This window comes from Mesoplodon densirostris, chromosome 8 (assembly GCF_025265405.1).
Source record: "Mesoplodon densirostris isolate mMesDen1 chromosome 8, mMesDen1 primary haplotype, whole genome shotgun sequence".
Classification (NCBI taxonomy): domain Eukaryota; kingdom Metazoa; phylum Chordata; class Mammalia; order Artiodactyla; family Ziphiidae; genus Mesoplodon; species Mesoplodon densirostris.
In genome coordinates, this window is record NC_082668.1 from 35,841,047 (window position 1) to 35,862,804 (window position 21,758).

The 21,758-nt window shown below is 40.3% G+C and overlaps 2 protein-coding genes across 3 annotated transcripts in view; both read right to left on the bottom strand.

Moving 5' to 3' along the window:
- Nucleotides 1-620: 620 nt before the first annotated feature.
- BZW1 (basic leucine zipper and W2 domains 1) lies at nt 621-15,239 on the bottom strand. 2 transcript variants are annotated; one of them, XM_060106024.1, is made up of 12 exons: nt 15,133-15,239; nt 13,909-13,982; nt 11,643-11,819; nt 8,913-9,007; nt 8,048-8,113; nt 7,292-7,427; nt 6,429-6,538; nt 6,123-6,293; nt 5,525-5,671; nt 4,639-4,777; nt 3,344-3,466; nt 621-2,915 (listed from the first exon to the last, which is right to left on the bottom strand). In XM_060106024.1, the coding sequence occupies exons 2-12, from the start codon at nt 13,970-13,972 to the stop codon at nt 2,884-2,886; spliced, it is 1,260 nt and encodes a 419-aa protein (XP_059962007.1). In that variant the 5' UTR covers nt 13,973-13,982; nt 15,133-15,239; the 3' UTR covers nt 621-2,883. The 2 variants fall into 2 exon arrangements, with proteins under 2 accessions (XP_059962007.1, XP_059962008.1); XM_060106025.1 differs by lacking the exons at nt 8,913-9,007; nt 13,909-13,982; nt 15,133-15,239 and having other exon boundaries at nt 11,637-11,720.
- A 470-nt stretch (nt 15,240-15,709) lies between these two features.
- The window catches only part of LOC132494723 (aldehyde oxidase 2-like), a 96,236-nt gene continuing 90,187 nt past the window's right edge, over nt 15,710-21,758 (bottom strand). Inside the window, 1 exon segment of the mRNA XM_060105942.1 lies at nt 15,710-15,960. Within this exon segment, the coding sequence (XP_059961925.1) occupies nt 15,710-15,960 (251 nt within the window).

A 21,758-nucleotide genomic window follows, 5' to 3' on the forward strand; every position in this document is an offset into this window, starting at 1 on the left:
TGGTGACTGGCAGAAAACAAAGTTCTTCTATTTTCTAGTGACCCTGGCAGAAAAATACTGCTTCAAGATTTGGACACACATAAAGACACATCCGCCAATGCAAATGTCTATCACTAGGTCCCCTCTCCTTTAAAAAAAGATATATTAGGATCCGCATTCTCAAATGGGGGTGGTGTCACCCCCAAGTAGGACCAAAAAAAACCCCTTACTCTTTTCATGTATAAAGCAGATATAATATATATACAGTATATCTATGATACTAAAATTGGGGAGAATTCCCTGGTGGTCCAGTGGTTAGGACTCCACGCTTTCACTGCCAAGGGCTGTGGTTCAATCCCTGGTTGGGGAACCGAGATCCCACAAGCTGTGTGGCGTGGCCAAAAAAATTCACTGGGGCACTATTAAAAAAAAAAAAGTTTAAAAGGCTTTGGGGCTGGGGTTGATGAAAAAAAGCTTTAAGAAACACTGAATTAGAAGTCAATCTCTCAGTCACATGCATTTCTTCTCCCCACCATCACTATGCTATGTCAAAATGGCATTTTTGGCATTTGGAATTTTCATAAGAACATAATGTCTCTAGGACAGTACTCCCAGAATAATTAAGATTAAGAAATTTATCATCAGCTCTAAACACATTTAATTATGGCATCTAAGAGGAGACTTATCCTTAGAAACTGACACCAAGTTAGGAAAATCAATTAACATTTATCTGATCATAATTACAAGTACAGTCTTAACAACTATATTAAGAATTACAGGTTTGAGATTGGCACTGGAAGCTGAAATTCAAAATTGCCACTTAAAATTCAAAATGAAAATCTGCAAAGTCTTCTTAGAAAGCATTCCCTTTCTTTACACTATACTGTCACAGGTGACTTTATCCATTTACTATAATATTGTAGTAAGTAAATACTACTTTGCCATGAAGGAAAAAACTGTGATCAGAGATAATAATGTAGTTCTGGAAAACTATACACTTTCACTATACACAGTATATAGTAAGGTGCACTCTGTACTGCAGTAACATGCAATGATCTGGTTGTAGAAACGTTAACGTAGTTTCTGCTACCTCAGAATTCTGTGTAGGTGTTTACAGTTTGGGGGTCATAAGGATGAAAAGAGCAATTATTTAATGCTTACATAGTAGAGATGTCTGAATGCATAACACACAGTTACCAGTAGGCATTAACATGGAAATTACAAAAAAAATTAAAAATTAAAAAGATTAACCTATATAAACCTAAGTGTAAGGATGGACTTTATTTTTTTAAAAAAGTCTTTTAAGGACTACAAATTACAAAGTAAAAGCAGATCACTATGTAGAAACCTAATGAATACATTTTGTCTGCGCATGAAAGCTTTATCAACGTCATTCATTTAACAATTTCACCCCCTTCACAACGGTATCAGTTATAATGCTCTTCTTCATAAGGTTATTATACCTTTATTTCAAACAATATTACATGTTATTCCCTCAAGATAAACTTTTAAACACCTAATTTTTAGCTCCTAAGAATGGCACCTCTGAAAGGGGCAATTCCTACTCAGTCTCTGGCGGCATTATTCCAAGCTCATTTCTTTCACCAATCAAAAAAGCTTTCAAAATGTTCACTTTTAACATGAAATCTTTCCACCAAAAAGTGTGGCCACATTTTGTTTTCTAATGACTACATATAAAGACGGGTAGCAAGAAAATTAAGATGGAAATTAAAAGGCAGCCATTAAATAAATGGATCAACTGTACAGAAGAGATATTTGGCTCATGGCAATTTCAAATATTGGCAACTGGGGTAAATTAATAGGCAGATGCTTGAGTCATATATGAATCTGTGAAGAGAATGAAGCTGGCCCAGTATGACCAAGTAGGATAATCATTATCACTGCACTTCATTCTTTGCAACAAATACTCTAAGCCAACAGGAAATATGAGTTATATTTAGAATCCCAATTAGAACATGCTAACCACTTTTCTTTAAACAATTTTCTGGGTTTAGTACAGTCATTTGCTTTACCTATACTGTTTTATGAGTCCTTTCTTACCAATCTAAGTGTATGACAACTGTAAAATACTTTAAATGACAAGGCTTTTCCAAGGTATATTTGAAAATGGCGGTATGAAAAGAATATTCATTTGTTTTGTCTAGAAAGAAGCAAACTGAATGCAGAGGTTTCTCAATGGGTAAAAGCTCAACTTTTTTCTTCCCACCACCGCCACATACAATTTCCCAAACACCTCACTTTCAAGTTTGTTCTCCATGGCTTCATTTTAAGGAATGAAAATCAGAGAGCAAACAATTGAGCTCAAGTACATCTGGGGTTAAAAATGCAAGAAAATATCAACATGCAAGCAGTGGTCCAAATACTCAAGATTCACGTTAATGAATCTAATTATTGTACATGAGATTTTCATTGATGAACAGGGCTTTGGGCATACCAAATTATCACACAAATCACTGCCTTCTGAGACTCTGGATACTTTTACAGTTTAATTTGCAAACAGAATTTTTATAACAAATTATTTTTAACCAAATCATATCTTGAAAACTGTTTATATAGAAAACCCAGGGAAAAAGTGAACTGTTCATTGTGGAAGGCCTTAAATTACATTATTACAGTAGAAAATACAGGAGGTAGAAGATAACTGAAAAGACTAATGCAACATTAGATTCAAATCTATAGCTCCTGTAGCTACTTAAAACATGGTTTTAGAAACTAAATCCAACATTTCCAGTAACCATAGAAACAGTTAAAATAAAATTTGCCATGAAAGCCCTTATATCATGCTTGATATAGGGAGGTAGGAAGATGTAAGAACCAGGACACATGAGACATGACATTTTATCTACAATTCCTGTTTGCTTTACTGAGGGTGTAGTTTCAAATTCAGTCACCTTCTTCAGCTTCAGACTCAGATTCTAGAAAAGGGGAAAAGTGCAGTCAAGCATTACATGGTATCAGAAAGCAAAACTTCTGTTTATAACTTAAAGGAATTTTATTAATAATTCTCTACTCATATGAGGGGGATATTAAATGTATTTATTTGTAAACCTCAAAATTCATAAATATTAACTATTCTTAAAATTTTCTAATTTCCTAAGAATGATAGTTTTATGGCCAAGCCATCAAAATACCTGAAGTCTAGTTTTCCTCACCTACTTTAAAGTAGTAAGTTTTTGCAGGTCTGTCATAAATGAACAAAAATCTGTACTCAGGTACAAAATGGCACCTGAATGAAAGGAGGCAACATGTATGGACATACTCTTGGTCACATTAAAGTAAGTTCTCAGGCTTTACCAAAAACAAAAAACAAAAAACAAAAAGCTGCTCAAATGAAAAGACTTACCTTCTTCAGCATTTTTGAGCCACTCTACAAACTTTTTCATTTGCTCAAGGAAGACACTTTTCCCCTTGGCAACATGTGCATCTTTATACCACTTCAGAATGGGTTCTTCACTCAGAACTTCAGCTATAAAGAAGAGAGCAACCTTTACATTCGTGGAGTTTTCATATGGTACTTCTCTAACTAAGGCAGAGTTAGAAACCCCCTAAGGCTGTGGTCCTCAACCTTTCTGGCACCAGGGACCGGTTTTGTGGAAGACAGATTTTTCCATGGGGGATGGGGGGTGGGAGATATGGCTCAGGCGGTCACGCGAGCGATGGGGGCGGCAGATGAAGCTTCGCTCGCTCGCCCGCTCCTCACCTCCTGCTGTGCGGCCCGGCTCCTGATGGGCCGCAGACCACAGGCCTGGAGGTGTGGGGACCCCCTGCCCTAAGGTGCAAACGCCTTCGTGGCAAAAACGATCTCACTGAAAAGCAAATATTTTGGTTGCTTACAAAATAAATCTGTATTCAGAACTCTCTCTTAACTGGTTTCTTCAATGAATTAAAATTTAAAGTAGAAAAGATGAAATGAGAACACTATATTAAGAAACTTTTTATCAACTTGCGGCCAATGTATGAACGTACAAACAGGAAATCAACCTTATTAAACCAGTGATTCTTTCAACTGAAGGCAGTTTTATCCCTTGGGGACATCGGACAATGTTTACAGACATTCTTGGTTACACTGGGGAGAGGTGCTACTGGCACCTATTGGGCTGATGCCAGGGATGCTGTTACACACTCTACAGTGCATAGGACAGTCACCTACAAAATAGTTATCCGGCCCAAAATAGTAGTACCAAGGTTGAAAAACCTTGTGATAAATGACCAGGGATATTTGATAGATAACCACAAGTTGATAATCACTGAAGCACAGCATACTTGGAGTTCATTACCCTATCCTTTAAAAAACAAAACAAAACTAAACCTGGGGATGCAGGGATGCAGGGAGACCTCTAAGTTTAAAATATGGGAACCAAAAAAATCATCTGTTTGGGGAAGAGGACTGGGGGAATATAGGAGGCAAAGTTTGAGGCCTCATCAAGAAGGCTTTAGATTTTAACTTGTTAATAAGCTTCAGAGATGTTTTAAAGATAATGCACTCAAAAGTAACTAATTAAATCAGAGACAACTCAGTCCTGTGATTAGAGTAAAATATTTTAGGGTGCTGACGTTCAGAGAACTACTCATTAGAATTATTTTGAGTTTCCTAGTATATCTGTCAAATGTATTCACAAAATTCAAAATTTAACTTACCTTTATAAAAAAGCACCACTATTTTCTGGAAGGCTTTCATGAAATGAATGTTGTCATAGCAATACTCCTGAATCTTCAGTAACAGAGTCAGCTCAGACTGACCTTGAGTTGTAAAGGCAGCAAGTAGAGGGCTGTATTGCTTTTAAAGGGAAGGGAGAAAAGATTGAGTCATTTAGTACAATGGCCATCTATTATAAATTCCTAAGACATAATTCATCTTTTAAAATCACTGTGGATTATATTCTATTTAGTGGAAGTTAAAAAAAAAGAGTAAAGCAGAAAAATTAAGCATTTAAATCAAAAAAGCAATACTACACCAAGGATTCTAGATAATTGTGAATACAATGTTAATCTTTTTTTTTTTTTTTTTTTTTTTTTTTTGCGGTATGCGGGCCTCTCACTGTTGTGGCCTCCCCCGTTGCGGAGCACAGGCTCCGGACGCGCAGGCTCAGCGGCCATGGCTCACGGGCCCAGCCGCTCCGCGGCATATGGGATCCTCCCAGACCGGGGCACGAACCCGTATCCCCTGCATCGGCAGGCGGACTCCCAACCACTTGCGCCACCAGGGAGGCCCAAATGTTAATATTTTAAAGGGAAAAAAAAAAGAATCCTCCTGTTTTCCAATATTCTCTCAAAAACAAAGACCAAATTACAGGTTCAATCTACTTTTAAACATGTATTTGTTTTTAACCTGTGAGCCAAAGAAAGCCCAAATCAGACTTTTTAAAAGGTTATCATCAATAGTTAGTATGTTATTTGTCTACTTACCGGTGGTTTATCCCCAGGAAGCACAGGATGTGATAAATCCTTTTAGAAAAGTACACTGACAGTTCACTTACCCCCACTTACAAGAATAACGTTTTACCAAAAGGCACAGTTCTAATACCTTCAAGTGCTTGATGGCTTGCTCTGCTACAAGCTCCTCTTTTTTGTTCCATTCCACAGTGCTCATTACACTGGACCATACTATTCCGATGACAACTGGTTCTGGGATGTTGTTTTTTTTCATCTCCTCCTTGACATACAAAATTATCTGCAAAAGAATCCAAATTTAGTACAGAAATAATTTTGATATGTAGATACTACACACATGAAACTTAGACCTTTCACAAAAGCATAAACACCTTTCCATGCCACTAGCAATGACCAGGAGACCATATATAATCATAGAACTTTTAGAACAAGATATGGACTTCTAGTTCAAACCCTGTATTACACATAGGCAAACTACCTAGGAAAAGACCAAGATGGAAACAGAAGGTCTGTCTGTTGGCTTGCACCTTACAAAAATCCCCAAGTGTTATGATTTCTGGGTACCCATAAGGCAATGAATATGAAAAAGATTGAGGCAAAGCCCCAGCATAACATTCTATGGCTATTACTAAAACTCACTGGTGAAATACTTTAAAGTTTCTGAAATGAGTAAAAATTTTCTTAGCCAGAAACTTGGCCATATAAAGATAGTTTAAATAAGAATATCTCACATCCTTAAATGGATCACCACGGGACATCTGTTCTTGAAGTTCTTTCTGGAGTTCCTTACGAGCTCCTATGGTTTGCTGGTTCCGAACATACTCTGAAAGCTCTTTCAAGCCTGCCTCAGTAAAATACTTTGTGAAGTGTTCAACGCTTTGTTTATTGGCAGGAAAAAGTTCCTGAAAGGAGAATTTAATCTGGTTAAATGGTCTTCAAATCAGATTAAGAAAAACATTTTTCCTCTTTTCACAGATTAAAAATGGGAAAGTTGCCTATTAAGCTTTCAAGACTGTGAAGAATGAAAAGTTACAAACCATCAGTCTGTTATCCATGCTCACTTTCCGAAGACTTGCAGCTACTGCATGGATATCTTTTTCATTTATCCATGATTTAAAGAGCTTTACAGCAAAAGCTGCTGAAACCCCTGTAGAAAAACAGAGCTTACTTAACAGAAGTACCTTCCTGGATTTCAATGACTATCTCCCATTTCCTCCCTATGAGGTTCCACCACACAGGATTATTCACTTTATCCCCAAGCTGACCCCTGAACTTCCCTCTGCCACTGCTTACCATTCTACTCCCATTTCTCTACTCTACCATTTGCTAGTTGTGTACTGTTAGTCAAGTTAAACTGTTTTCTGATATGTAAAATGACAGTAACAATTCTTAACACTTGACAGGGTTGTTGTGAGAATAAAAATAAGGCATGTTAAATAACTCAGAACTCTAAGCAATAAAAAAAAAAGTTAGCTTTTAAATTACTGTACAGAATAATTTAACTATGGAAATCACAAAAGGGAACTTATTTTCTTTTTCGGCTTGCCATTTTCCCCATTTTCTCTTTTCAAGATGTTCCCAAGTTTCCCAGTTGGGATTAATCTCTCTCTGGGTTTCCACAGCATTTCTATTTCTACTTTACAATCAGTCACATTTTATCTAGACCCTGGATATTTGCTGTATGTCTATAGACAGTTGTTAAGCCTAAATGCCAAAGGTATACATTAATGAGCTGAAATGAACCAATTAAATTTAAGGATACTAGTTAAAAAACTAAGACTATCACACAAGTCAAATCTACATAAACTATATCTTAACTTTTGTATCAGTTCATCTTTCAGGCTCTCATCTACCCCACCCTCAGCCAACTAAAGATCATCCTTTACTAAAGCTTGATTACCTTCTTTAACCAAATTCTCATTATAAAGGCTATTAAGAATGGATGCGTTCAGTGTTCCATTAGCCAGAAGAACACCAGTCAACATAGCCAGCTTGTTCCTCTCCGACTCTGAAAAACCCTTTAAGAACAGCAGCAGCTATAAAAGTAAACAGTTAACGGTTAAAAGAGCAAATGCATTATATAAATAGAAGCAGTAAAGCATATTACATTGGTTAAAATTGTGGGCTCTGGGGCCTAACCATACAAGTTTATATCTTGGTTATAATACTCACTAGCTGAGTGACCTTGGGCAAGATACTTAACCTCTGTCTCAGTCTTCTCATATGCAAATGTGGATAATAAAACTTGTTCCACAGGACTTTTGAGAATATTAAATGAGTTAATGATTAAGACAGTGTCTCATATTCATTAAATGATACTATTAACCTTACCAAATTTTCTGTGCACTTATATGTAGACTATCTAAGACTCAGCAGGTATGTTAAATTTCCCTTTGTCAATATGTTTAGCTCTGATCTGCTACTCTCGGTCTTCTAAACAAACCCCACTTGGATTTTAACCCCTTTGCCACTTGTTTGGATATAGAGCTAAGAAACAGTGTACAGCAAATTACAAAATGATATACCCCCAAACTTCATTTCAGACAGCCTACCTAAATATCTAAAATTATCTCAAATCCGTGGCAGAATTAGGATTTAACATTCCCTTCTTTGACCCCAACCTTTTGTTTTCCACAAAGCATATTGCTGCTCATACCTTTTTAACTTCATCTTCAAAACCCTTCTCCAGGTATTTGTAGCGCCTGATTAACTTGTTAAAAACCTGTAAGAATAGTAAAGGAACTGAATGATAACCTCATATGTAAAAATGTCAGATTCCCAAAAGATCTAAGTCAGGGCAACTAAGACCTCTCCACAGTATCTCCAGAATAGCAAAGAAGGTGAACCTTTCATCAGATGTTTAAACCAGCTTGGGAAGTCTGTCAATTCCCAAATCTACAATATACCAATACTGTTAACACTTTAACCGCCACCCGGCAATAGATTTTAGTGCCAAATATCAAAGCATGGACTAATTATTGCTCAAATACAAGTCATTTACCCATTTGTAGGATATTAACAGAATAGGATCATAAAATATAGTTCTGCTTTCCTAATGACATAGACAACAATCCCTAGGTTAGGTGCATTTTAATTCTTTGCTTACAGTAACACAAGCATAACTATGTATGCAACTTTCAAACGAGACTGTGACTGGTAAAGAAGCTAATCTGCCTATAACTCATTCACCTTTAAAAAGCTATATGCAGAATAATTTAGTGATGAAAATCACGACAGGGAACTGATTTTCCTTTTTCAGCTTGACTTTTTTCCCTAAAAAATTGATTAATTTTAGAGGGACAAATAGGAAAAGGAGAGCTGATTCAATTTTTTTCTATTTCGTTTTCCTCAGCACATTTTTAAGTTCCTAAACCATCATACTGCACACCCAGAACACCTCTAAACCTTCAGCTCAGATTCCTTCAACCTGCTACCAGCAATCTCTTAAAAGCAGACTATTCCTTAAACATTAGTTAGATGGATAACAGCTAACTGAAATAATTATGTAAAGTTTAATTTACCTGAGCAAATGCTTGCATGGTCTCTAGGTCTTCTTGTGCTGCGAACACACAGACATCTGTACGCATCATGTCATCTGCCAGTGTACCACCTGGGGCTAAGGTATATTTTACAAAAAATTTGCAATGACCTTCATTTAAAATTAGTAATTATTTCAATCTTACTTTCTTTTAAACTTTAACTTAACTTTTTATTTTTATGTTTCAGGTGTACAACATTATAGTTCAACATCTGTATATACTAGTCAATCTTATTTTCTGTAAGGATTCTCATTATAAAATAAACTGATAAAAATTCTAAGATGATTTGAAAGCAAGTCAATCTCTCAGTAGGAACATGGCTGGTTGGTTCCATACGTGTGAACAAAGTGAAAACAATTTACTGGAATAAATAAAACAACCCTCTTCAGCAACCCAATGAAACTCACTCACTGCATTAATTCGGCAGTGTCAAATCTGTCACTCAAGTAGAGATGTTCAGAGTTGGTTCTGACTTTCCATACAGAAAGCCTTTCATAGACTTCCAAAGAGGCTGGGCTATAAAAACCTGCAAGTTAGAGACTTTATCTTTTAGATACATTTGTAAGTATTTATGGATAAAATGATGTCTGACATACACTTTATTTTTTGTTTGTTTGTTTTTGTTTTTGTTTTTGCGGTACGCGGGCCTCTCACTGCTGTGGCCTCTCCCGCTGTGCAGCACAGGCTCCGGACGCGCAGGCCCAGCGGCCATGGCCCACGGGCCCAGCCGCTCCGTGGCACGCAGGATCCTCCCGGACCGGGGCACGAACCCGTGTCCCCCGCATTGGCAGGCGGACTCTCAACCACTGCGCCACCAGAGAAGCCCTGACATACACTTTAAAATACAGGGGAGGGGAGATGAAGTTGGTGGGGTAATAGATGAAGTAAGATCGTTAAAAATTGCTGAAGTTGGGTAGCAGATCCTTAGTTTATTACACTATTCTCTCCAGGATATGTTTGAAAATCTCCTTATTAAAAATGATCCTTTAAAAAGCATTTTAAAAAGCGGCTTATTGATAGCAGTATTATGAATAGAAAATAGGTATGTTTCCCATTTCTTACTACAAATGATACTACAATAAAAGAGATACTCATCTGACTAGGCATTAGAACATATGAACATTTAAGTTCCCGTTCCACCACTGAGCAACTGTTTGATCGCATGCAAGCTACTGAAGCCTCTCTAAGCCTCCATCCTGCATGTATACAAATAGAGTTCTGATTCTATCAGCTTGGCCAAGGTTCAATACACTTACTGTGAAAACATTTTGGAGTACTTTAAAGAGCCATGGAAATGAAATTACCAGTATCCTTTGAAAATATATAACTAAGTAGCACATTCTATTAAGATAGTCTGAGCCGTCAGGGTGGAGGCAGGAGTAAATCAGCAAGGCTATGGGTAGAAATATAATGTGAGCACATAATGTAACTTTGAATCTTCTAGTAGCCATATTAAAAATAAAAGGTGAGGGGCTTCCCTGGTGGTGCAGAGGTTAAGAATCCGCCTACCAATGCAGGGGACATAGGTTCAAGCCCTCGGCTGGGAAGATCCCACATGCCACAGACCAACTAAGCCCATGTGCCACAACTACTGAGCCTGCACTCTAGAGCCCGCAAGCCACAACTACTGAGCCCCTGAGCCACAACTACTGAAGCCCACGTGCCTAGAGCCAGTGCTCTGCAATAAGAGAAGCCACCGCAATAAGAAGCCTGCGCACCACAACGAAGAGCAGCCCCTGCTCGCCGCAACTAGAGAAAGCCCACGCACAGCAAGAAAGACCCAACACAGCCAAAAATAAATCAATTAATTAAAAAAAAAAAAGGTGAAATTATTTTGATATACTTTAACCCAACACATAAAAAATATTGATTTTAACATTTCAGTATTCAAAATATTAGAGATATCTTACATTCTTTTTAGCATTGTCTTTAAACTCCAATGTGTATTTTACATTTTCAGTACCTCTGAATTTGTACTAGCCACATTCTAAGTGATTGATAGCCACAAGTGGCTAGTGGCTAATACATAGAAGAGTACAGGATTAGAGTCTTCAGGTACAGAGCTGTCCTGAATTGGTTCCAGGACCGTCGTGGATACCAGAATCTGCAGATGCTCAAGTCCCTTATATGAAAGGGCAGAGTATTTACATATAACCTACACATATCCTTATGTATACTTTAAACAGTCTCTAGGTTACTTATAAAACAGAATACAATGTAAATGCTACATAGTTACTGGAGTATGGGAAATGCAAGTTTTGCTTTTTGGAACATTCTGGACAATCCCTCCCCACCACTCCGGGGAATATTTTTGATCCACAGTTGGCTGAATCCATGGATGCGGAACCCTTGGATACGAGGGTTAAATTTATAAAGTATTTGATAAAGACAGAACAAGAGATAGGAATTTCTTCATTAACTGAGAGTGTACAAACACAAGTTGGAAAAATCACTGATGGAAGACATTGTTGGGACTTATATGTCAGACAAGTCTTCCTCAAATGTTATGGTTCTGTAATGGATTTCAAATATAAAGCTAGACAGAGCAAGGCAATTGGCAAATTTACTATAATTTGAGAAGAAAAAAGGGAAAATCCTAAGGGGGTAAAAAAAAAAAAGCCACCCTGATTTGATAGGTTTGTCAAATAGTTCATATTCTGGATTCTACATAATTCCCATACAACACACTTCCCACAAGACCCAGACACTTACCCAGCATTCCACCAGCCACCAGAATGTCAAAGAGTGTTTCTGCATATCGGCGGTAATCAAGTTTTGCTCCAGAAGCATCAAGAAACTTTGCTACTGCTTCCAAATCAGTACCAGTTTCAGTTAAGCCTTGAATAATGCAGTCTTGAAACTGAGTAGGGTCAAACCTCTCTTTTTCATCTGGGGGAAAACCCCAAAACATTTAGTTTTAAAAGGTTTACTAAAATACCATGAAACCACAACCTTATGAAGCTGTAATTACTGAATAAGTTAACCACATTCATCACAATTTCATTTATTTCAATAGCTGGAAATAACAAACACTACCTAGATTACCCAAGACCTGCAACACAAGAAAACACAACAGGAGACTAAACACACATGCTTTGCAAGTTGCACCTCTACAAGTGCAAGGCAGGACTGCCTATCATAAGAACTGTGTGGCTTTTCTCCCACTATTTTTTCACACAAGTCTCCTAAGTGAGCTAAATGAGCTGGTGTGTTCCTACTGCCAGGTTACAATTTCCACCTGGAATGCTCTTCCATTACTTCTGAGCTTTTCTGAAATTTAGGATATCTTCTATACCTCAGGTAAACTTCATTCCTGAGTGAAAGGGAGCTCTTGATTTTCTTTAAAAGTGCCCATAACACTTTCTACTTAAAAAAAAAATCACTCATTTACTACTTATTAAGGTAATCTTTAGAAAGTACATTTACTGAGTGTCCAATACATGTCATGTAGCAGTTATGAGTAAGGGCTCTGGATTCAAACTGCATGATTCAAATCGAGATCACCACTTAACTGTCTGAATTTAAGCAATTGGCCCCATTCTTCATGTTTGAATTTCCCTATGGTAAAATGATGATTAAGAGTAGGACCTATCTCATAAAGTTGTGAATATTAAATGACATAAATAAAATATAAAGCACTCTAAAAAGTGCCTTGGGTACATACCTAGCCTTTACTGGGCTGCTATCACACACTCCAGGGTAGGGTTTGATTTCCCTATCTAGGTTAGATGATATCTTAATTTCTACACAGCACTAGGGTGACCAACTCTTCCCTGTTTGCCTAGGACTTTCTTTTTTTTTTTAGCACTGAAAGGATCTGTGTCCTGGGAACTGTATTCAGTCCCAGGCAAATTGGGATGGTTGTTCACCATACCCAGGACCCAATCATCAAGAACTAGGAGGCCATGAGTGATCGCAATCTGGAACCGGGGAAGTGACATGTCTTCCTGGTACTAACAACAATAATAAAAGTACTTGATACTATATTTACACAAAGGCGGTATCAGTAATCCACATAACTTGAGGATACAGAGTTTTCCATTACTGCAGAATTGCTCTGGCTCCCAACTTCTATGCCTCCTCTTGAGAAAATTTGCTGGCTTAAATCTAAATGAATCTGCAAAGACTAGAATCCACTTACTCTTTGGTCTCCCTGCTGTAAGGGGGCAGGCTACAATCAGAAATCATAAAAGATGCTGTAATATATATTTCAAAGTGTCTGCCACTCAGGATAGAAAAACACAATTTATAAAGAGTAGCCTACCCAGTTCTCTATTTCCTAAAAGTTTCCTGTAAAATAAGGTCAATATGTGCTTTTGAGCAACAACACTGAAAAGTGTAGGGGTAAAATATTAAACCCAATACAAAATATATCTGAGACCACATCTCATTTAACTGTGTGTCACTAGTGCAGTGCCTTGCTACAGAATTCAATATTCATCGAAGTACCTGATAATACACACAAGTAGTTAATATAATTCTCGTAGTTTTCTTACTAAGTCTGTGAGGGAATAGTTTCAAAAGACACTGCAATGTGAACTCTGTTCCATAATTAACTTCCATGGGTTAAAGTCTGATTTTTCTCCCACAGATGTTCACAAAGTTTGGGTGAAACTAGTAGTCACATTAGGAGCTCTCCTTTCATAAATTAACCTTTTCCCTCAAGCAGAAGTTTCCTTAAATGAAATTTAGCGAGTGAAAATGCAGCCCATACTTTCTTTTTGTAGAGGCACTTTATCTGCACAACAAAAACATCATTCACTAGCCTGCTTAGACACATATATGTTGATACCAAAAGTCTTAAAGGTAGTAGAAATATTAAGGGTATATCTGAAATGGCAGTCAACTAGAAACTCAAGTTCCTTTCGGTACTTTCTCTTTAGGTTTTAATGCTAAGCAACAGCGTGCCAGAGAAACCAAGACATAAAAGTTACTTTGGAGGTCTGAAGAGAGATATTATTAAAATATAAATATTTACCTCTTTTTCTGGTTTTAAAACGCTGGCCTGATAGCGTTGGCTTTTGCTGCTTTTGATTATTCATAAAAGACACCCTAGAGGGGGAAAAATAAGGCCTTAAAACATCAGTGCCATAACATCCATTTTAAAAACAAAGTATCAAACCCTGGCCTAGTCACGTGTAAACCACATAGAACATACACTTCCAGCCTAGCAAGAGACCTGGGGCAGGCACACAGAATTACCTTTGCCCTTTAAAGATGAAATGTGAAGCACACTTTTAAATGACTTTTCAGCGCCACAGCGACTAGTGGCAAATCACCCACCATAAACAGAGTTAGTCTCTTCCTCTTTAAATTCGCCTACATCTTCCACCACTCTGAGCACCACAGAGGACTAACAGAGATGACCACCACAGTCTGGAGGTATCCAAAATATGCAAGTCAATTTAAAGACGCTATCAGAGGGCGAATCCCTTCATCGAGGGGCCTGGTTATGACGAGCACTACCCTACTCTGAAATCGTGCCCGTGACCGCAGTGTGCGCTTGCACCACTCCAGCCTGAGAAAGGGGCTGAGAGCCGGCCTAGCCTCCTCCGTCCCATACCTTACAATACAAGCCGCCTCCCTGGGCACGTGTCTCCCCATCCAACCCTTCCCGTGCCTCCCGCCCAGGACCCCCTTGGGCACGGCGGGGAGCCGGAGGGGCTGCTCCTCGCCCTCAGCCCCGTCTCTACTGACCCCGTTGTTGGCGGTGGTGGCCGCTGCCGCGAACGGACCACAGGCGCCGAGGCGCTTCGCGCCTGGGGCCCAGCCGCCCCGTACATCCGCCCTCCCTCCCGGGAAAGCAGCGGCAGCGGAGGCGGCCGCAGTGGTGGTGGCGGCTCCTCCGCCCCGCCTGCCGAAACCCCCCATGCGTACATTACCCAACAGAGGCCACGGCCCTTTGTTACCCAGGCCGGGCAGGGCCGCAGGGGGACCTGCCCAGCCCACTGCCTCCGCCTGTGGCGCCGCGGGGCACACTCGGGCCCCACGTTCCGGCCCGGGCACCCGCCCCTCGGCCTCCCTGCTGAAGCAGCGGCCCCGACCTCTGAATCCCGGCGCCGGATCTGATCCGGCCTCATGCGGCGGCCTCCGCCCGGGCCCATCCAAGCCGGGCCGCACAGGACCTGCCGCCTCCCTCATCCGCCGCCCAGCGACTACGGGCCGCAACCTCAGCGCGAGACGAGCGGGCCCTGCGCCTCACCGAATATAAGGCGAAGAGAAAAGAGCCAGAAATCCCGGAGGTGGCGGCAACTGCGGCGGTGTCTCCTCTGCGACCGGAACTAACGAGAGGAGGGGAGGCGGAGGGAAGAGGTGCCACCCCCGCCCCGGCCGGTCTCCTATCGCGAGATTTCTTCCTCCGGTGCTCTGCCCGCCCCTCCCTGATGGCGGCTTCGGGGCGTGGGGTGGGAAAGGAGGGAAAGGAAGCGAAGAGGTTTTTCAAAGGTTCTTTATTCCTCTATTGGATTCCAGATTTCCCGGACACTTAGCCTAGACTAGCCCATCTTTCTTCCATCGCCGTGTCCTCCGGCCTCTTAGTTAGCACATGGAGGGGTTAGGAGAACGAATACCCCCCACCACCCCTGCCGGTGTCGAGGAAGTTGGACACGTCCGGCCTGAGTCCCTTCCCCACTGAGCCCCCCACCCCCCCGCCCCAGTAGCGCCGGAAGTCGAAGCCCGAGGGCTGGGGGGGCCCAGGCCCTTCGTGGGCGGAGCCCGAGTTTGCTAAGGGGCCCATACATGGTCTCTACTGCGGCTGGGCTTGGCAGCACTTGCTCAGGCTAAGTCCGAAGCGGGGCAACATTGCTCTGCGGTGCTGGCTGGGTGGGGTTGTGCACTGCCCCTCTTAGGAGCGAGGAAAAGCCAGATAGGGGTCGGAAGGAAGTTCGGCCCTCCGACTGCGGCCGCCTTCCTTGCAGTGGTCTTGGTAGTTCCGTCCTGAGTACGATGGTTGTGGGAACTTGGAGATCATCAGAATCCTCTGGAGGACTTGTTAAAACACTTTGCTGAGCTTCGCCTGAATTAGGTAGATCTGGTGTGGGACCCAAGAATGTGCATGTCTAACAAGTTCCCTGTGATGCTTGATGCTGCCAGTCTAGGGACCTCAAGTGTGAATCACTGAATTAGAGGATGTATCATCAGAGAGCTGGGGGAAGAAAAGTGCGAAAAGTACTGTGGACGTTATATACCTGTACAAATAACGATGCACAGTGTCTCCAGGATCTAGCCTTATATTTTCATTCCGTTTGTACCTTAGTTGTTTGCCTCTCCATCTGCTTCCTTACTCTCCTATTACCAGAGAAACCCTAAAAACAGGGTTTGTCCCTAAAATCACCTTTCTTGGACCCTGCTTCTCCTCCTTATCAAACATTTGGTAAATTAGTTTGTTTTAGTTGATTTATTTTTCCTTAACAATCTGATCTTTGCCCCATGCTCCTCCCAACTTCATGGAAAATTACTTTCTCAGTGTTCTTTCCCAGAATTATTCCCAAATCCAGTGATTCTTTCAATTTTGAGCATTTAGGGTGTTACCCATCTCCTTAAAACTTCACTCCAACTCTCCTGGTTACCTCTGCATAGTCCTTTGTATTTGCTGGCTCATCTTTTCTTTTTTTTTTAACATCTTTATTGGAGTATAATTGCTTTACAATGGTGTGTTAGTTTCTGCTTTATAACAAAGTGAATCAGCTATACGTATACATATATCCCCATATCCCCTCCCTCTTGCATCTCCCTCCTACCCTCCCTATCCCACCCCTCTAGGTGGTCACAGAGCACCGAGATGATCTCCCTGTGCTATGCGGCTGCTTCCCACTAGCTATCTGTTTTACATTAGGTAGTGTGTATATGTCAGTGCTACTCTCTCACTTCGTCCCAGCTTACCCTTCCCCCTCCCCGTGTCCTCAAGTCCATCCTCTACGTCTGCGTCTTTATTCCTGTCCTGCCCCTAGGTTCTTCATAACCAATTTTTTTTCTTAGATTTTTTTTCTTATATGTGTTAGCATACGGTATTTGTTTTTCTCTTTCTGACCTACTTGGCTCATCTTTTTTGTAGTCACACCTTACATCATCTTTTCTCAGATTTTCTTACGTGGCAGCGTCATATATTCTCAGGGATTTAACTTTTATCTCCATTTAAAAGAGTTCCAAATTTATCTATTGAACAAATATTTGTTGAGTCCGGGCTCTGTGCTCTTTGAGGTTGAGGGAACAGCAGTGGAAAGATCCTGAGGTAGGAGAAAAAAACCTGACTTACTGGAGGAACTGACAGGGCTAGTGTGACTGGGGCTTGTTGGGTAAGTTTAGCCCCATCCTTTTTCTCAAGCCCCCAGTCCACCCTATCTGGTATCTCTCCTGGAATACCAAACTAAACCCTTAATACTATTGATTACTCTTCCCCCCAAACTGCGTTTCTCACTTCTGAAGTTCTGTTAAAGATATAATGTTTCACTAATAAAAATAATAGCTACTTTAATATAGCAGGTATGTATCATGCATTCTTCTAAGCACTTTCCATATTAACCTCATTTAATCCTCAAAACTACACTATGATCTAGAAACTATTATTAGCCCCATTTTATAGATGGGAAGACTGAGGCATAGAGAGGTCAAGTAACTTGCCCAAGTTTATTGAACTAGTAAGTAAAGAGCTTGATTGGAACCCAAGCAGTCTGACTCCACCATTATAATATACTGCCTTGCTACCAAGATCTTATGTATTTACCCATTCAACAAATATTTATTGAACTAGAGACTTCTAGAGATACAGAAGTCATAACTTAGACCTGTGCAGTCACAAAGCTTATCTTCTATATTTGTCACATTTCTTATTTCCATCCTCCTTTCCTGGTACTATCTTGATTTGGGCCTCTATTACCTGTAACTAACTGGGACTTTTGCAATAACTTCCTAACTGTGCTATCTCTTTCTCCACACTTCCAGAGTAATTTTCCCAAATGCAGCCTGAATCATTTCTCTTCACAGTTTAAATACCTTGGTTTGCACTTGAGGCCACCTGAGGATAGCTCTGACCAATGTTTTCCACCACTGTTTCCCATCACATTGGTGGTTCTTAACTTATTGCCATCCATTATGGGGTGTGTAACAAGCAATTCTTGACAAAAAACTTTATTAAAGTTAACAAATTATTTTCTTTAAAAATTAAAGCAGATCGAAAGTCATCTATTATAAGATCATTATCATTCATTTGCATTCTGATATATGTTCTTGGAAGTGAGAGAGGGAGTGGGGTTACTAGGAGTTGTATATAGCAAGCAGCCTATTTTATCTATGCTTTTGGGTGCACCCATGGGAGTAGGTGCAGTGGGCTGGCATGGGAAATGTTTGTAAACTGATATCATGGTAGAGAAAGCTCTTAAACAACTGAACTCTATGTTTTAGTCAGACTGGACACACTGTGTCTTCCCTCTTCTTGAGATGTCCTTCCCTCACTTTCTATTGTCAAAATCCTACTTATTGTTTCAAGTCGTATCTTACATACTACCCTTTCCTGCAAGCCTTTCTTAGTCATTTCATCTGATGTGAACGCATTCCTTTTTTGAACTTTGCACCTTGTACTTTCTTCCTGATATTTGGTCTACTTTTGCATTTGCAATTGTCTTATCTTTTCTCTTAAACTGAAATTCTGGATGGCAATGGCAACTTCTCACTCATTTTAGTGCTGCCTCAATGTATGGCAAGCAACATGCTTTAATATGTATGGAATGAATTTGATAAAGCCAGTACTCATATCACAGTCATAGACTTGACTATGGAGGAGAAAGGGTGACAAGCAAGTTCAAGCTGGTTTACTTACAGGGATGCTGGAAGATAGACAATTAAAGGAGGATCTAGTCCCTGGCTATTTTTGTGATTTCACATGAGTCACTTAAGCTCTTTGTAAAATGTGAGTACCAAAGCTGTACATGATAGTTAAGACTCTTCTAACTCTCATAATTGGGGTTCCAGATCTCTTTGTTTCCTCGTTTTGGTATCCTTGAACTGATTGGATTTCCTAGCAATATATTCTGCTCCTACTTGATAAATACTGTACTAGTGTAACTGATGACCTTAAGGAGAGGAGGGATAAATCCGATCTTTGAGGAAATGTCCCATAAGACAAGGTCCTGGGCTGCCTCAGATTGGCTTTTGTTTTGTTAGTGCTGTATAAAACTTTGTTATTCAGACTTTCAATGCTCAGTTAAGAATTCTAAACTGGCTAAACTTGCAAACTCCAGGTGTAAATAATAAAGGTTTTGGTAAAATATTAGCAACATTTGAGAGTGTCTTTTTTTTTTTTTAGTAAATTTATTTATTTATTTATTTATGGCTACATTGGGTCTTCATTGCTGCGTGTGGGCTTTCTCTAGTCGCGGCAAGTGGGGGCTACTCTTCCTTGTGGTGCGCCGGCTTCTCGTGTTGCGGAGCGAGGGCTCTAGGTGCGCAGGCTTCAGTAGTTGTGGCACACGGGCTTAGTTGCTCTGTGGCATGTGGGATCTTCCCGGACCAGGGCTTGAACCCGTATCCCCTGCATTGGCAGGCAAATTCTTAACCCCTGAGCCACCAGGGAAGTCCTTGAGACAGTGTCTTATGATTTAAAATATTTTGGAACTTTTATCATTGATAGGCCAGATTGGCTTCCCTACTTTCAATTAAGATTTATTTCATGAATGAACATATTTTATTAATCATTCCTGACATTCTTCATAATATTTGTATAGGACTTGTATTTCTTTTCAAAATATTTGATAGAATTCATCAGTGAAGCTATATGGACTGGGGCTTTCCTTTATGGGAATATTTTAAATTAATAGTTCAAATCCTTGGGGGCCTCCCTGGTGGCGCAAGTGGTTGAGAGTCCGCCTGCCGATGCAGGGGATACGGGTTCGTGCCCCGGTCTGGGAGGATCCCATATGCCGCGGAGCGGCTGGGCCCGTGAGCCATGGCCGCTGGGCCTGCGCGTCCGGAGCCTGCGCGTCCGGAGCCTGTGCTCCGCAAGGGGGGAGGCCGCAGCAGTGAGAGGCCCGCGTACCACAAAAAAAAAAAAAAAAAAAAAAAAAAAAAGTTCAAATCCTTTACTTGTTATAGATCTGTTCAGATTTTCTCTTTCTTCATTAGTCAACTTTGGTAATTTGTGTCTTTCTAGGAATTTGTCATTTCATCTAAATTGTCTAATTTGTTGGCATGAAGTTGTTCATAATATTTTATTATAATCATTTTATAATTTATAAAGTTGGCAGTGAGGTCTCATGTTTCATTCCTATTTTGGTAAATTTGTGTCTTCTCTTTTTTTTCTTGGTCAGTATAGCTAAAGGTTTATCAGTTTGTTGATGTTTTCAAAGAAACAAAAATCTTCTGGTTTCATTGATTTTTCTCTATTTTTTGTTTTATTTCATTAATTTCCACTCTGATCTTTATCCTTTCCTTCCAGACAAGAATGCCACAGAATTCCTGTTCTTATCTGAGGTTTAGCAGTTTTTCATGAATAAACTTCTAAACTTGTTGTTGCCCTTTGGTTGATTTCTAGAGTCCTGAAATGGTAGTTTTGGACAATTTTACCCAGTTTTCTAGTTTTTTTTGGAGAGAAGATTTGCTGACCTCTTTACTCTGCCTTTGCTGTGAGATCCCCATAGTACTTTTGGGTTAAAAATTTTGACCTACTTAGATGAAAGGTGTTAGTTGCAACATGTGAGCTTGATATTGCTTTTAACTTTGGTGGTGGAAATAGATGCTTCTTTTTCAAGGACAAGTAACAATAGGTCTTTATTCTGGTAGCAAGGAAGATGCCAAGGGCCTGTTTCAACAAGCACATTGCTTCCCTTGGAAAATGATCTGGGAAAAGTATTTATACTCCTATGCTTTGAATAGAAGATTATAGAACACCTGATGAACGTGGCTTAGATACTGTATCATATATACACACACACTCATAAATACATATGTATGTATGCATATATGTACGTGTGTTCTTGACCTAAAACAGACTGCCAGTTATTTCTCCAGTAAAAATAGGTTTATCTGGGATCAGCAGATAATTGCAGTTAGTGGTCTGCAACCATGGTGAGACACATGCAAGTCTTGGCACAGCAAGGAAAGGAGAACTCTTTTTTTTTTTTTTTTTTTTTTTGTGGTACACGGGCCTCTCACTGTTGTGGCCAATCCTGTTGCAGAGCACAGGCTCCAGATGCGCAGGCTCAGTGGCCATAGCTCACGGGCCCAGCTGCTCCGCGGCATGTGGGATCCTCCCGGACTGGGGCACGAACCCATGTCCCCTGCATCGGCAGGCAGACTCTCAACCACTGCGCCACCAGGGAAGCCCAGGAGAACTCTTTTATAGAGGGGAAAAGGAAGTGGGGAGGACTATAGCAAACAAAGAGTCCATGGCTTTTCACTGGCTGAATTATCATCAGGAAAAAAGAGTTTTCTTATTGGGATCTGCTGTTGTCCCAGGCCATGAGTGCCCCCCTTGCTGGTCTCCCAACTCTATTTAATTGAGGTTTCTGTTTATTAATTTTTTACAGTTCCCCCTTTTGATCAAGATCTTTCTCTGAAAGCACTGCTGATCAAGAGTCAGGTTTTCCAGTTTCAATGGCTTTTTGTTCACCAATGCCAGGAAGGATCTTTCCTGGGTGTAGTGTCTCATACTGGGGGAAAGTGCACAGATTGGAAACCTATTGAGGTCACATTTGAGGGAGAACTCTCAAGCACTTTTTACTTAATTTCCATATGTTATCAAGATTATAGAGATTGGAGATTTTCTGAAGTATTATGTCATCATCCAAGGTTCAGCAACAGACTTCCAACAGGCCTTCTCTGTATCTTGGGAAAACT